The sequence below is a fragment of the Ranitomeya variabilis genome, chromosome 1, assembly GCF_051348905.1.
Source record: "Ranitomeya variabilis isolate aRanVar5 chromosome 1, aRanVar5.hap1, whole genome shotgun sequence".
Taxonomy (NCBI): Eukaryota; Metazoa; Chordata; class Amphibia; order Anura; family Dendrobatidae; genus Ranitomeya; species Ranitomeya variabilis.
Window position 1 is genome coordinate 516,692,050 of NC_135232.1, and position 15,070 is coordinate 516,707,119.

Genomic DNA, 15,070 nt, shown 5'->3' on the forward strand with positions numbered 1-15,070 from the left:
ACCGTTTGACTTTTTGAACGCAAAATTGGCTGGAATCAATTGTGGGCGTCATGTCGTATTTGGAGACCCCCTAGCTTAATGGATGTGATCACTGACCAGAGCAACTCCATCTTGAATTGATCAAGCCAAACATATTTGTTCAGGCACCTTAAATCTAAAATAGGCCACACCAAGCCATCCTTTTTGAGGATGACTAATAGGTTTGAATAAAACCCCCTGAAGTGCTCTGAAATGGGAACACCTAAAATCACCTGTGCCTGAAGCGGGGAAGCTAACGCCTCGTTGAAACTGACTCACGCTAGGAGACCTGAGAGGTTGACAGCAAAAGAAATGATCCCGAAGTACAGTGGTGAACTCTATTATGTAACCGAAAGAGATGACCTCCCTGACCCAAAGATCACTGATTGCCCCAAGCCATAACTTCTGAGAAAAAGAAGGAGGCGACCCACCCAGGAAGAATCCCTGAGTGGGGGGCCACCTATCAAGCATTGAACTTCCTGTTGCCTTCAGACTCGGAGGGCTTATGTGCTTATCCAGAAGGGCGTCTGGGGGTTGTGGTCTAAAGTAGCTCTCCTGAGCTCCTTGGGAGTCATCAGGTCTATCATGCTGATGTAACTGGTCAGATGCCGGACTTGCTGAAATGGACAGACCTGCACGGCCCCAGGACTCCTAAAAGAACAGCTGGCCCTGGACTGAGGGAAACCAGGAGCTTCTGCTGTCTTTAGTATCCAAAATCATCTTATCTTATGATTGTATCTAGATATTGATACTTACGGTTGACTGGCTCATGCAGCTTTACATGAATGCTGGTAATCATTATGAAGATGGCTGGACCATATGATGCAAGTACTTTATACGCTTTGAGACACCCCTATTTTTTTTTCCAAAAGCTTGCAAGTAGGGCCCTCACTTCTCGTGTTTGAATTTTAGAAGTGTGTCATTCTGTAGAGTCTGATATTGTTTGTCCATATGCTTTATAAATTGTAAAGTCTCGCAGAATACATAGGAACTAAATCAAGAGAATTATCAGCACTATTATTATTATTATTATTATTGACAAAACAGAAAAAGGAAAATTTTCACTGAGAATTACTGCCTGGTGCTCTGTAATGGAAACAGACATGCATTTAAATGGAACCTGCCTGAACTACAGGTACAGGAAAGAAATATATCTTGGTAACTACAGGTAGCATAAGGCCGGAGACACACTGGTGCGAGATACGGCCGAGTCTCGCTGGTTAAAAGCAAGCTGTGGCACCTGCACTCCGGAGCGGAGCGTGCAGCTGCATAGCAATACATGGAGCTGCACGCTCCGCTCCGGAGTGCAGGTGCCACAGCTTGCTTTTAACCAGCGAGACTCGGCCGTATCTCGCACCAGTGTGTCTCCGGCCTAAATCAGAGTCTGGCTGAGTGATTGCTGCCAGGCATGTTTTCCGTTTAAATGCTGTGCATACACATGACCACTCCTTTATCTGCCTAGCAGAGACAAAACTTAGCAGTGTGTATATGGTCTAAGCATGCACTTAGAGCATAACAGTCAACTGAAAAAAAATCACTAACATGGCAATGGTCCATGAAATTAACAAAAGGGACAAACATACCATGTAATATCCAGGAAGCAGTTTCTGCAGGAACTCTGCTTCTTTATGCATAACCGTCTTGATAATAAATTCATCATCACTAGTGACGTAAAAGAGAGATCCACTTGCCCCAGGATTGGAAAGTTCAATGAGAGGTTCATTACAGAGAGAATACTGTGAAATAGAGCAAAAAAAAGACAGACTGAACAATGACTGCTAATGTCTAAAGCTGGCATTAACTAGGAGCTCTCCTTGTGTATCCATACACCAAAGCAAATGAGTACAGAAATCCATACAACACATAAGGGCAACATTCCCAAAAGACATAGCTACCCATCAAGATGGCCAACCCGCATGATGCCAATATTTTTACAGGTCTTGGTTGTCTTGCCCCGCTGTGTACTGTGCAATTGCTACATCTGACCGTACAGGAAGATGGTCTGATCCTACCACATGTCCTCAGCAGGGGAGGAGACAAGGGTATACAGACACAATCTGTTGGGATCCCATGCTGTCCTGTATGGGAGGTAAAACATTCCTCTACGTGTTTAACCCTTTAGTGACCTAGCCACTTTTTTACCTCACTTTATGACGTAATTACTCTGGAACGCTTCAACAACAGATCTCACTGATTCCGAGAGTGTTTTTTCGTGACATATTGTACTTCATGATAGTGGTAAAAATTTCTTCGATATGACTTGTGTTTATTTGTTAAAGAAAAACGGTGCAATTTTTAAACCTTGAATTCTTATACCCTTAAATCACAGAGTTAATAGTTAATCAATAACATTTCCCACATGTCTACTTTAGGCTACTTTCACACTGGCGTTAACTGCAATCCGCCACAATGCGTCGTTTGGCCGAAAAAACGCATCCTGCAAAAGTGCTTGCAGGATGCGTTTTTTCCCCATAGACTTACATTAAGCGACGTATTGCGACGGATTGACACACGTCGCAACCGTCGTGCGACGGTTGCGCCGTGTTGTGGCGGACCTTCGGGACCAAAAAACGCTACATGTAACGTTTTTTTGCTCACGACGGTCCGCTTTTTCAGACCGCGCATGCGCGGCCGGAACTCCGCCCCCACCTCCCCGAACTTCCCGGCACCTCACAATGGGGCAGCGGATGCGCTGGAAAAATGCATCTGCTGCCCCCGTTGTGCGGCGGAGACAACGCTAGCGTCGGGAACCTCGGCCCGACGCACCGCGACGGGCCGAGCCCGACGCTAGTGTGAAAGTAGCCTTACATCAGCACAATTTTTGAAACATAGTTTTCTTTTGTTAGGAAGTTATAAGGGTTAAAACGTTGATCAGCGAGTTGTTTTGTTTTTTTTCTCATTTTTCCAACAAAATTATTTTGTTTTTTAGGTGTTTTTTTTTTTTAGGGACCACCTCACATTTGAAGGGACTTTGAGGAACCTATATGACAAAGCACCCAAAAGTGACACCATTCTAAAAACTGCTCCCCTCAATATGCTCAAAACCACATTCAAGAAGTTTATTAACCCTTCAGGCGCTTCACAGGAACTGAAGCAATGGAGAAGGAAAAATATGAACATTAATTTTTTTTTTCACAAAAATTTTACTTTAGCTCCAATTTTTTGTTTTATTTTCACAAGGGTAACATGAGAAAATAAACTTTAAAATATGTTGTATAATTTTTCCTGAGTACGCACATACCCCATATGTGGGGGAAAAGACACTATATGGGAGCATGGCGAGGCTTGGAAGGGAAGGAGCACAGTTTGACTTTTTGAAACCAAAAACGGACGTCATGCCGTGTTTGGAGAGCCCCTGATGTGCCTGAACAGTGTAAACCCTCCATAAGTGAACCCATTTTGGAAACTAGACCCCTTAAGGAATGTATCTAGATGTGTGATCAGCACCTTGAACCCACAAGTGCTTCAAATAAGTTGATAACAGTGCCATGAAAATACAAAAAAACATTTTACCCACAATAATGTACTTTAAGCCCCATTTTTTATTTTCACAAGGGTAACAGGAGAAAATGGAAACTGAATTTGTTGTACATTTTTTACTCAGTACACCGATGCCCCCATATGTGAGGGAATACTACTATTTGGGTGCGCGGTAGGATTCGGAAGGGAAGGAGCACCATTTGACTTTTTGAATGCAAAAAAGGCTGGAATCAACAGCGGATGCCATGTTGCTTTTGGAAAGCCTCTGATGTGCCTAAACAGTGTAAACCCCCACAAGTGACCCCATTTTGGAAACTAGACCCTTAGAGAACTTATGTCATGCACACCTTGAACCCACATGTGCTTCACAGAAGTTTATAATGTAGAGCTGTAAAAACACAATCACATTTTACCCACAAAAATGTACTTTTAGCCAATTTTTTTATTTTGACAAGGGCAACAGGAGAAAATAGACCCAAACATTAACTATGCAACTGCTCCTAAGTACGCTGATAGCCCACATGTGGAGGAACACCACTGTTTAAGCCCACGGCAGGGCTTGGAAAGGAAGCAGTGACTTTAATATACTTGTCTGTGGGCGTTATGTCACATTTGGAGAGCCCCTGCTGTGCCTTTACAGTGAAACCCCCCCCACAAGTGACCCCATTTTGGAAACTACAGCCCTCGGGGATTTTATCCAGGGGAATAGTGAGTGTTTTGAACCTACAAGTACAACACAGAATTTAGTAACATTAGGTCATAATATTGAAACTGTTTTAGCCCCAAATTTGTAATTTTCACAATGGATAATAAAATAAAATGGACCCCATAATTTGTTTCACAATTTGTCCCGAATTTGACTATACCCCATATCTGGTCAAAAACGACTGCTTGGGCACATGGCAGGGCTAGGAAAGGAAAGAATGCTAATTGCCTGGGATAGATTGTGAATGCCATGTCGAGTTTGAAGAAGCCCCTAACATGTGCAAACAGCAGAAACTCCCCCACAAGTGACCCCATTTGGGAAACTAGACCCCTGAAGAAATTCATCTAAGGGTGTAGTGAGTATTTTAAACCCATAGGTGCCTCACAGATTTTAGGACATTGAGAAGTGGAAATATAACATTTTAGTGGTAAAAATGTAATTTTTGGATTTGCTGCAATGCGGTGCTGCCCCCTATGTTGTCAGAAATTACTGTTAGGCCACCTGTCAGTGTTCCGAAGGAAGGAGCGAGATTTGGCTTTTGGAGCACTGATTTTGCTAGAATAGTTTATGGGCGACATTTGCAGAGCCCGGAGGATGCCAGAACAGCATAAAAACACCCAAACTGACCCCATTGTAGAAACTGCAAACTGCACCTCTCAATAAATTAATCTACAGAAGCAGTGACTATTTTGTAACATCCACCCCAGGCTTATTATTCAGGAGAATTGCAAATCTGCCAGTCTAGAACCCACACAGTGTAGAGCCCCCATATATTGTAGTGCCTCCATACATTGTGCCCAGATTGTGCTTCTGGCAATATGCACCCATAAATTAAGTGTCTTCTTTCCATTACAATGATCCCTAACATGTGGCCACTTACGGTGGTTTATAAACAGTGGGGCTCAGAAGGAAGGGGGCATTTGGATTTGAGAGAATAAAATTCAACGGACTTTCAGAGGGAGCCATGTCGCTTTTCCAGAGTCTTTGTTCTAGCCGTACTGTGGGAACCCACTATAGTTCCAGTGACAGATGACGGACCTGAGTGGCGGCTGGTATTGTGCGGCATAAATTAGGGGTTTTATTGGTAACATTTTGGTGTAGATAACATTTTTTTTTTAATCACTTCCAGTATAAGGCTGGGATCACATTCTTGCTTTCTATGCTGAGCACTTACAGCGGGGTTTCCGTGTAAATCCCACAAAAATGGGATTCAGATGAAACTCTGTTTGGCGTCTGTGGTCGCCCACACTTGGTGTGCTAAAAAGACACCTAAAATGATGGGACACTGCCGGAACATAGACCAGTCCAAAGTGGCTCCATCTATCTCATAAGTGAGTGGTTCTGTATGGAGTTTTGTCTGAATCGCGGTTTTGGGGAATTTACACGGAAACCCCGACGTAAGCGTTGCAGTGGAGAGTGCAGGATAAATGTGAGCCGAGCCTTATTCTGATTTTTGGGAGGTAGAATGAACAAATAAACAGCAGTACAAGAATAGTTCTTATTTTTATTTTTGCACGGTTCACTGAACGATATAAGTGATAAGGAGATTCTTCGGATTGGTGTAATTACAGCGATACCAAATTTAGTGGGGGGTTTTTGCCATCACAGTAAAAATGCTTTTTTTTAATAAAAAGTGTGTGTGTGTGTGTGTGTGGGGGGGGGGGGTTGTCACCATATTGTGAGAACTGTAACTCTTATTTTTTGGCGAACAGAGCTGTACCTGGGCTCTTTTTTTCCAGGATGAGCTGCAGATTTTTTGGTACCATTTGGGGTACATATTTTTGGATCGCTTTTTATTCAGATTTTTCAGACACAGAATTAACAAAACCCAGCAATTCATTTTTTGTTTTTATTTTACTTTCACAGTGCGGTAAAAGTGATCAGACAAATTTGTTCGTCGAGTCAGTACGATTACGGATACCAGATTTATATTTTTTCTGCTTTGCTATTTTTACAGACTAAAAACTATTTTACAAAAATGTATTTGTTTTTGCATTATCATATTCTGAGATATGTAAATGTTTTATTTTTTTGCCGAATGAGCCATATTAGGACTTGTCTTTTTGCGGAAAGGTTTGGCGTTTTCATGTGTGTTTTTTTTCCTTTTTACATGTTTTGACTTTCTCCACTTCTTTATCGTGAGAAATATGTAATTGTTACTTTGATCACTGGTCTCATACACTGATGTATAGCAGTGCATGAGAGCAGTGTCTCACTGACTGTAGGTAAGACCCAGCTTATTGCTGGATCTCACAGGCCACTGTACCCTGCGGTTATCACATGACCTCAGGGTACCATGGTAACCATCATCACAGGGGTCCAATGGTTACTAAGGGGGTCATGTAACCCTCTTATAATTATGATTGACAGCGGTATTTAAGGGGTTAATCGGCCCCGGACGGTTGCAAAACCAGTTGGGTCCTATACTGCAGGGTGTCAGCTGTCATGTACAGCTGACAACCGCAGGAATTGCCACCGCCGGGAGGCGCTATTCCCTTATTCTTGACTGCCATTTTAAAATGGCGATGAAGGAATAAGAACCTTTAACGACTGCCTTTTTAATGCGTATTGGCAGTGGTTAAGGAGTTAAAAACTTGTTTTACCTCTCAGAAAGCAACAGCTGCGATTAGCTACTCTTTTTTTTCACCCCCACCCAGGAGTTGTGGTATGATCAGACACAGCCATTACACAGAACACAGCAGGGGCACATTTATAAGATTATCTCAGTACAGGAACATTTCATTTATACACATCCAATTGTGGAAATTATTATTACAAGATCAATTAAAATGTACTTTTTTTATGGGAAAACCCCTTTTAACAAAGCTCTTATCTTGACCGCTAATGTATCGGCAATGGTGGATGGCCAACTAACAGATCCAGCTCGAGACGAAGGGCATCTCCGAATTTGGAGTAGAAGGAGCCGGTTTCGTGTCACAACTGAAAGGCAGTCCTGTCTTTAGGTAATGATACCATAGTGAAAGCAGTACAGCAAGAGCTAAAGCTGGTGCTCAATGGCCACAAAAGAGTTGCCTGCTATTTATTTTGAGATTTTTACAAGTTACATTCATATAGAGAAATATTAAAGTTGCCAATGAATCAAGGTGATGCCAATGAATCAAGGTGATGCTACGTCTTTTTTGTTTGTGTGAATTTCAGAGCAAACTTGGTAAGTAAAATATTGGTTTTATTATTATTAAAAGCCGTAATAATTTAATTACCAAACTGTGCACATAGTTACCGTAGGTTTATTTCCACATGGACAAACTCATGCGACTGTGGAACCTACAGCATTAGAAAAAATAACAGATTAATTAGGAGTCACACACACTCACCAAATAATCATCTGGTCGAATCCCAAAAAGTTCTCTAAAATATCGGAACGCCACAGGGGCATAAGTCTTAAAGCGGAAGTCTGGGTAATGATGTGCCGGAGTAAGATTACTGCCTTCACTGCAAAAGAATCAGAAAGTCAAGTTAATCCCTCAAGGTAAGGGCGATTTTTCATTAGTAGGTTAGAGACCACATTGTTGCGGCAGGATGGCTTTTACACTTTATCAAAATAGTGTTAAATTCGTACCTTATGCTATTTTTATTTACTGCAAGGTATTTGCACATTGTTCTTATTAGTTTTTAAAGATTGCAACAATACCAAACTTGCATTTTTTAGTTTAATTAGTTTAACCCCTTACTGACCTTTGATGTGTACATACGTCAAAGGTCGTGTATTTTCTGGCACACCAGCTGATTTCATCAGCTTCCATGTGCCCCTAACAGCCGCTGGTGGAATCGCAATCCACCCATGGCTGTTAACATGTTAAATGCTGCTATCAGACAGTGGCATTTAACATGCATGCACAAGAAGCACGTCACAAACCGCACCCATCAGTGCCCATCTCTCATGACCGAGTGTCGCGGATGGGTTGGCATGACAACCCTGGTCTGTAAGAGACCCCCTATGGTGGTCATTGCGGATCGCTCTGTGGCTGGTGCTCATAGCAGATGATCATTTTAGCTACACATAGCAGGACTGAAGCCCTGCCATGATTACCACAGGTAATTCCATCTTCTAGTCTCATGAAGACTACTTTGGCAAGTGAAAACGTAAAAAAATATATATGTATTTTGTTTTTTGTAATATTTTAAAAGTTTAAATCTCTCCCCCCCATTCAAAATAAATACAAAATACACATTTTGTAGCGCCGCGTTCAGAAACGCCCAATCAAAATATAAAAATAATTAATTTGATCGGTAAATGGCGTAATGAGAAGAAAAAAAAAAAATCAAAACTTCAGAATTAATTTTTTTGGCTGCTGCAACCTTGCAATAATGGACAATCAAAAGATTGCATCTACACCAAAAATGGTATCAATAAAAAATGTCAGTTTGGCGCCCAATAAGTTGTAACCCCGCCCCAGATCCCCCCCCCCCAAAAAATGGAGAAACTACAGGAAACATTTTTTATTTTTTTTTGCAAACTTTTGGACTTTTTTTCTCCAACGCTTCGAAACCAAACATGCATATTTCCTGTTTTATTTTTCAGTTTTACCATTTAGTGAACATGGTAAAAAAAAATTGTGAAACTGTACTTTTTTTGCAACTTCACCACACTTTGAATTTTTTATACTGAACTCATGAATATTGAGAACTACATGGTAGCAGGTTTACTAGTCTTCTGGTTTTAAATCTCCTGCTGATTGAAATCGTAATTTTATCAAAACTACAGCAAGCAGCCTAGTGACACATCATAGAACCAGGTTCTTTGTCTCTACAGTATATATAATGTTGCTCTTTAATTAGGAGACAAATACCTTGTAATCTATTCCTTTGGGGGTCTTGTGAGAGCCATCACACACTAACATGCTCCTCACCTAGGAAAGAAGATGCTCTCCACAACGTAGAAATCTTGCATCAGGACATCCCTCTCTGGTTTGGAGCTTAGATTGCCTACGGTGTATCCAATTCCTAACTGTATGGCACCTTTCAAAGTTGTTGATGTGGTCTGTGGGAAACACGTTAGTAAATTACTCCTCGGATGTAACATCAGTCTCCTTGTTCTTAGAGAAGCAGTATCTAACCTTTTTATAGGTGGTTTCTCCTGATGCATCAACTCCACGGTGCCCAATTTTTTTTCCAGCACCAGGCTGCAGACGAAGCAGAGGTGAGACGCAGTCAGCTACGCATCCATTGGACATTGTTTCAGTTTGTTTTTTTTAACGCCCTGATTGCAGCTTACTTTTTATTGTATCATCATTTTCTATAAAACCTATCATTCATATACATGCCAATACACTTGGATTGGAATTTATCAGGGCCAGTCCATCAGGATTTGAAGCTGGAGTGTTACCCTGTAGGCCTCAAGAGTCAAGTCTTTTACATTTTTGTATGTCAAAGTGACTGACACCTTTAACAAGGGCACCTACGACGGTCAGTAAACGTGGCGTACAGCCGCAGTGTCCAGATGTTACAGCATAGTGGAGGGGATTTTATGAAATCACATCTCCACAATGCGTGCACGGACGCCTCCAGCTTCCCTACATATACACACATGCGGCACGTCTTTCTAGACCGCAGCATGTCAATTTATCTTGTGGAGACAGAGATAGACATAGAAATATCACCGTACAATGTATAGGATACAGTGATTCCGCATGGTTCAATGAACACATGCGGAATCACCGCACGTACAATAGCCGGCAGCGCATTGGACGGAGCGGACATGTGCTGCATCCAAGTCGTATCCTAAAAGTGGAAACATACCCTTAGATGGTATAAGAAAGCAGCAAATTTGGTGCACAGCTAAAAAGTGTACCCTTTCTGTAAACTTAGGTTAGAGCTACAGTGTAGCCACAGCCACATAATATTCAGAACAATATATCACTTACATTAAGGGTATGTGCACACGTTGCGGATTCTCTGCGGATCCGCAGCATTTTTTGAGGTGCAGAAACGCTGCAGATCCGCAATTGATTTACAGTACAATGTAAATCAATGAGAAAAAAAAAATGCTGTGCACACTTTGCGGAAAATCCGCTGCGGAAATGCTGCGGATTAAAAGAAGTAGCATGTCACTTCTTTTTTGTGAATCTGCAGCGTTTTTGTACCCACTCCATTATAGAAAACTGCAGGGGTAAAAAACCGCAGCAAATCCGCAAGAAAACCACAGCAAAAACGCACAAAAAAACACTGCGGAACCGCACAAAAAACCACAGGTGCGGTTCTGCCAGGAGAGACAGAATCCGCACCAGAAATTCCTAAGCCTAATCCACAACGTGTGCACATAGCCTTAGGGCAAGAGTTGCAGAGCTGCACACAGTAGCACCCACAGGCTTAACTGCTTCTCATTGGGAACCCCTTCATCACCTGACCGCAGGGACTCACACCAGCCAGGAGATCAGGGAAATTATATATCCATTAGAATGGAGTGACGAGCCAGATGTATTCACTATGGGATTCCCAGAAAAAGCTTGGTAGTCTAACAGGGCATCTGACCTGCCGCTCCTTTCTGACGAAGTTAATGACTACTACAGTAAATTAATATGGTCTAGAAATCCTGATAATCCAACATGCAACTATGAGTCCCATCACAGAGATTGCCTTATAGGCCACATAGCAATTCTACAGTGAAGTGCTGAAATTACTGTTCTTGTGTGTGCCTAGTTTTACTCATGTTTACTGCACTTGTCTAAATTTGCCCCGTTCACATGTAAAGCACCATGGCATAAATGGCGCTATAAAAATGTATAATAATAATAAAATAATAATTAAGTACCTGATGCAAGTGGCAATATTAAAGGGGATGTGTCAGCAGGTTTTACTACTCATCTGAGAGCAGTGTAATGCAGGCAAAGAGAAGCCAAATCCGTCCATGTATCACTTAGATTACTGGGTGCAGCAGTTCTGACACAATCAGAGCTTTAAGATTCAGAATGAAGCAGAGCTGAGAAAGCTGCCCCCACACCAGGCTTTCCATATACAAAGTCCATAGATAGTGAGCTGCTTATCACAGGAGGGGGAGTTGCTAGACTAGTGTAGTCCGGCAAAGTTAATCTTTGTGATAAATATGTCACAGTTCCTACACAGCAGCATGCACTTTGACAAGTGACATCCCTGAATTCCCTGTTTCAGCCTCTATCTCCTGCTATCTTCAGATTACATAGCAAAAACCTGCTGACAGATTTCCTTTAATACGCACATACAATCAAGGAACAGGCAAGTGCATATTTACTGGTATAGGTGTGCAATATTAAATATATCTGGCTCAGTGACAACGCCTGATTATTGGATTAAGTATATAAGGCTATTGCAGAATTTTCATTGTCCCAAATTACAACATGATTCTTACCTCAGAAGCTGCTTTCTTTCCAATTACATCTATTAATAAAAGAAATAGGTATATTTAATAATGTGGAAAGACTATAATTACTTAGCAGTAATCGGATTTTCCTGGACCATGACAGCACCATACAGAGAGGATCTGCCCCAGGAACAGGAAACTACAGAGCAAATGGCGTAACCTCTTCATAGGCATCAGTGTGTTTAAAGAGTAGAATAGGTAGCCGCATACTTAAAAACCTGAAAATGCCAATCCCACCACCAGAAAACCAGAAGGAATGGAATGAAAGCGGTGCTGTCATGGCTCAGGAGAATAAAATTACTGGTAAGTAATTATCTTTTCCTTACACCCTGACAGCACCATACAGAGAGATTAAAGCAGAAAATAATCCCTATGGAAGGCCACCGCTGAAAAGACTTTCCTCCTCAGGAGAGGACAGAGTATAACAAAGCATAGGCCAGAGATATGGCCATTCTAACCAGTCTAGCTATGGAGGCTATAGAATACATCTCACTCTTATTGGGGTGTTGTAATAAACCTGGATGAAGGTTTCCACTAGGGACCCATAACTTCCAGGTATTTAGAAAGCACCTCCTAACATCTAAAGAATGAAGGAATACCTCACATCGAGATCTCAGATTCTGATAAAAAGAAGGGAGAACCAACTTCTTTGGATCTATGAAAACCAGAAACCACTCTGGGAACATTATTAGGTCGGGTTTTATGATAACCCTTATCCAGGAGTGGACACTGACAGCTTGGGGCTCCTGTGCAAGAAATGTGTCTGGGCCTCCCTCATTTTATGGCGACAAAGCTACAGATATATATATATATATATATAGTTGTGTGAAAAAGCGTTTGTCCACTTCCCGATTTCCTATTGTTTTGCACGATTGTCACTCAAATGTTTCGGATCAAAAAACATATTTAAATATTAGAGAAAGATAACACAAGTAAACACAAAATGCAGTTTTTAAAATGAAAGTCTTTATTATAAAGAGAAAAAGAAATCCAAATCTACAGGCCCTGTGTGAAAAAATGATTTCCCCCTAAACCCAATAACTGGTAGGGCCACCCGTAGAAGCAACAACTTCAATCAAGAGTTTATGATAATTGGCAATGAGTCTTCTACAATGCTCTGGAGGAATTTTGGCCCACTCATCTTTGCAGATTTGTTGAACCTCCTTTTTAAGGTCATGCTACAGCATCTCAATCGGCTTAAGGTCAGGACTTTGACTAGGCCACTTTAAAAGTCTTAATTTTGTATTCTTAAGCCTTTCAGAGGTGGACTTGCTGGTGTGTTTTGGATAATTGTCCTGCTGTATAATCCAAGTGCACTTCAGCTTGAGGTCACCAACAGATGACCAGACAATTTCCTTCAGAATTTTTTGGTTGACAGCGGTTTTGGGGGTAAGGTTTCTCCTAGTGGAGTGTGACATACCAGCTCTGGCTTGTCAAGGTAAGGAGTAGTGATGAGCGAATATACTCGTTACTCGACATTTCTCGAGAATGCTCGGGGTCCTCCGAGTAATTTTTAGTGCTCGGAGATTTTGTTATTCTTGCCGCAGCTGAATGATTTACAGCTACTAGCTAGCATAAGTACATGTGGGGATTCCGTAGCAACCAGGCAACCTCCACATGTACTTATGCTGGCTAACAGCTGTAAATCATTCAGCTGCGGCAAGAAAAACAATCTTCGAGCACTAAAAAATACTCGGGGGACCCCCAAGCATGCTCGAGAAATCTCGAATAACGAGTATATTCGCTCATCACTAGTAAGGTGGCTTATTTGCCGTGCAATGCTCCTCTGGGAAATTTAATATGCAAATTGCCTCTTCAGAGAAAATGAGGACTTGAGGACCTTTTTTTCTCTGAAGAGACAATTTGCATATTAAATTTCCCAGAGGAGCATTGCATGGCAAAAAAGCCTCCTTACCTTGACAAGCCAGAGCTGGTATGTCACTCTCCACAAGGAGAAACCTTACCCCTTAGACCTCAGTCCAGAGCCTCTCACCTAGCCAAATCAGTTCTCATGCTTCGTACTGATGGGGGCCAACAGCCCAAAACACCGTGCCTGCGAATTGAGATACTGATTTGGCTTTTATCCTAAGTCATATTGCAAGACTTGTTAAAGGGTTGATTGTGACTTGTAGGATCGCTACCCTATTACTATAATCTCCACTACACAATAATTATTCAGTGTCTGTGACCTTCCCCAATTAACTTCAAGGCTATGTGAACACGTTTTTGTTGAAAAGAATATATAAGGTTTTATAGCACAAGGAAAGTGAATGAGATCCTTCAAGTCTCATGGACACGTTACTTATTTTTACCTTGCAGATTAGCAGCAGATTAAAATCTGAATAATATCAATTCTTGCAGTGTTTTTCACTCACACTAATGAGTGGGGAAAATATGCAACACAAGCATGGCAAAAAATGCATTTTACGCAGCGTTCTTCCTGCCAACATATTAGAATATGCAGCAATTTTCTCCTGCAAATCCTGAACGTGTGCACATAGCCTTAGCCCCTGTCCCGTGTTCCCCCCCCCATTTATAATAAATACTTGATTGAATCATAATGAATTTGGAGGTGGGAGCCACCATTATCCGGTAAATTCACAAATTATACACATAAAATCACTGTTTATTAATATCAATAGAAATAAAGAAGAAAAAAAAAATCAGAAAAACAAAAAATCCCACGTCAGAGATAAGGCTGGTTTCACATTTGCGGTTGGGTCCACAGCATTTCTGACGCATACATCCGCATGTGTCTTGATTTCCTATTTTTAACATTGTAGACGCAGGTTCATGCGTTCGCGATAGAAGCTTACGCATGGGTTTTTTCACGGTGTGTGGCAAGACGCGGAGAACGCACCATGTTGGAATTTTTGAGGCGGCAAATTTCCGTCAAATATGAGCAGGCATGCTCATGAGTGCGTTAAAAAAAAAAAAACACGGATTACTGTCTATGGGAACGCATGCGCACGCATGTCTTTGCATACGCATGCGTTCGATGCGCTTGTGTACTTTGGACTGTGCATGTCCAGGAACTGATTTAGACACGCCCATTGAGACACGCCCTCCTGGAAATATCAAACGCATGCAAACAAACGCGTTTTTTTGCCGTCATGCATAAGTTGATGTGGATAAAAAATGCTGCGTTAGTGTTATGATCCCAATGGCAAAGGATCTCAGAGATTACAGCAAAGTCTGCAAACATAAATACCAGCTCATAGGAACGTGGTAACTAGGCTGACCATATACCTGATCCTAGCACAAACACTAACAGTAGCCGGGGAACGTGCCTACGTTGATCCTAGACGTCTCGCGCCAGCCGGAGAACTAACTAACCCTATAAGGGAAAATAAGACCTCTCTTGCCTCCAGAGAAAAGACCCGAAAGTAATACAAGCCCCCAACAAATAATAACGGTGAGGTAAGAAAAAAAGACAAACGTAAGAATGAACTAGATTTTAGCAAAGAGAGGCCCACTGTCTAATAGCAGAATATAGTAAGATGACTTAT

The 15,070-nt window shown here is 41.6% G+C and overlaps 1 protein-coding gene across 8 annotated transcripts in view; it reads right to left on the reverse strand.

Moving 5' to 3' along the window:
• The window catches only part of PIP5K1C (phosphatidylinositol-4-phosphate 5-kinase type 1 gamma), a 291,197-nt gene that overhangs the window by 211,611 nt on the left and 64,516 nt on the right, over positions 1-15,070 (reverse strand). For 5 of the 8 annotated variants that reach the window (XM_077253742.1, XM_077253706.1, XM_077253733.1 and 2 more), the window contains exons 2-6: positions 11,550-11,578; positions 9,283-9,348; positions 9,076-9,206; positions 7,540-7,657; positions 1,602-1,754 (exon numbers count right to left, since the gene is read on the reverse strand). In XM_077253742.1, the coding sequence (XP_077109857.1) occupies positions 1,602-1,754; positions 7,540-7,657; positions 9,076-9,206; positions 9,283-9,348; positions 11,550-11,578 (497 nt within the window). The remainder of the gene's footprint in view (positions 1-1,601; positions 1,755-7,539; positions 7,658-9,075; positions 9,207-9,282; positions 9,349-11,549; positions 11,579-15,070) is intronic. The other 3 variants (XM_077253750.1, XM_077253725.1, XM_077253716.1) reach the window with 1 other exon arrangement.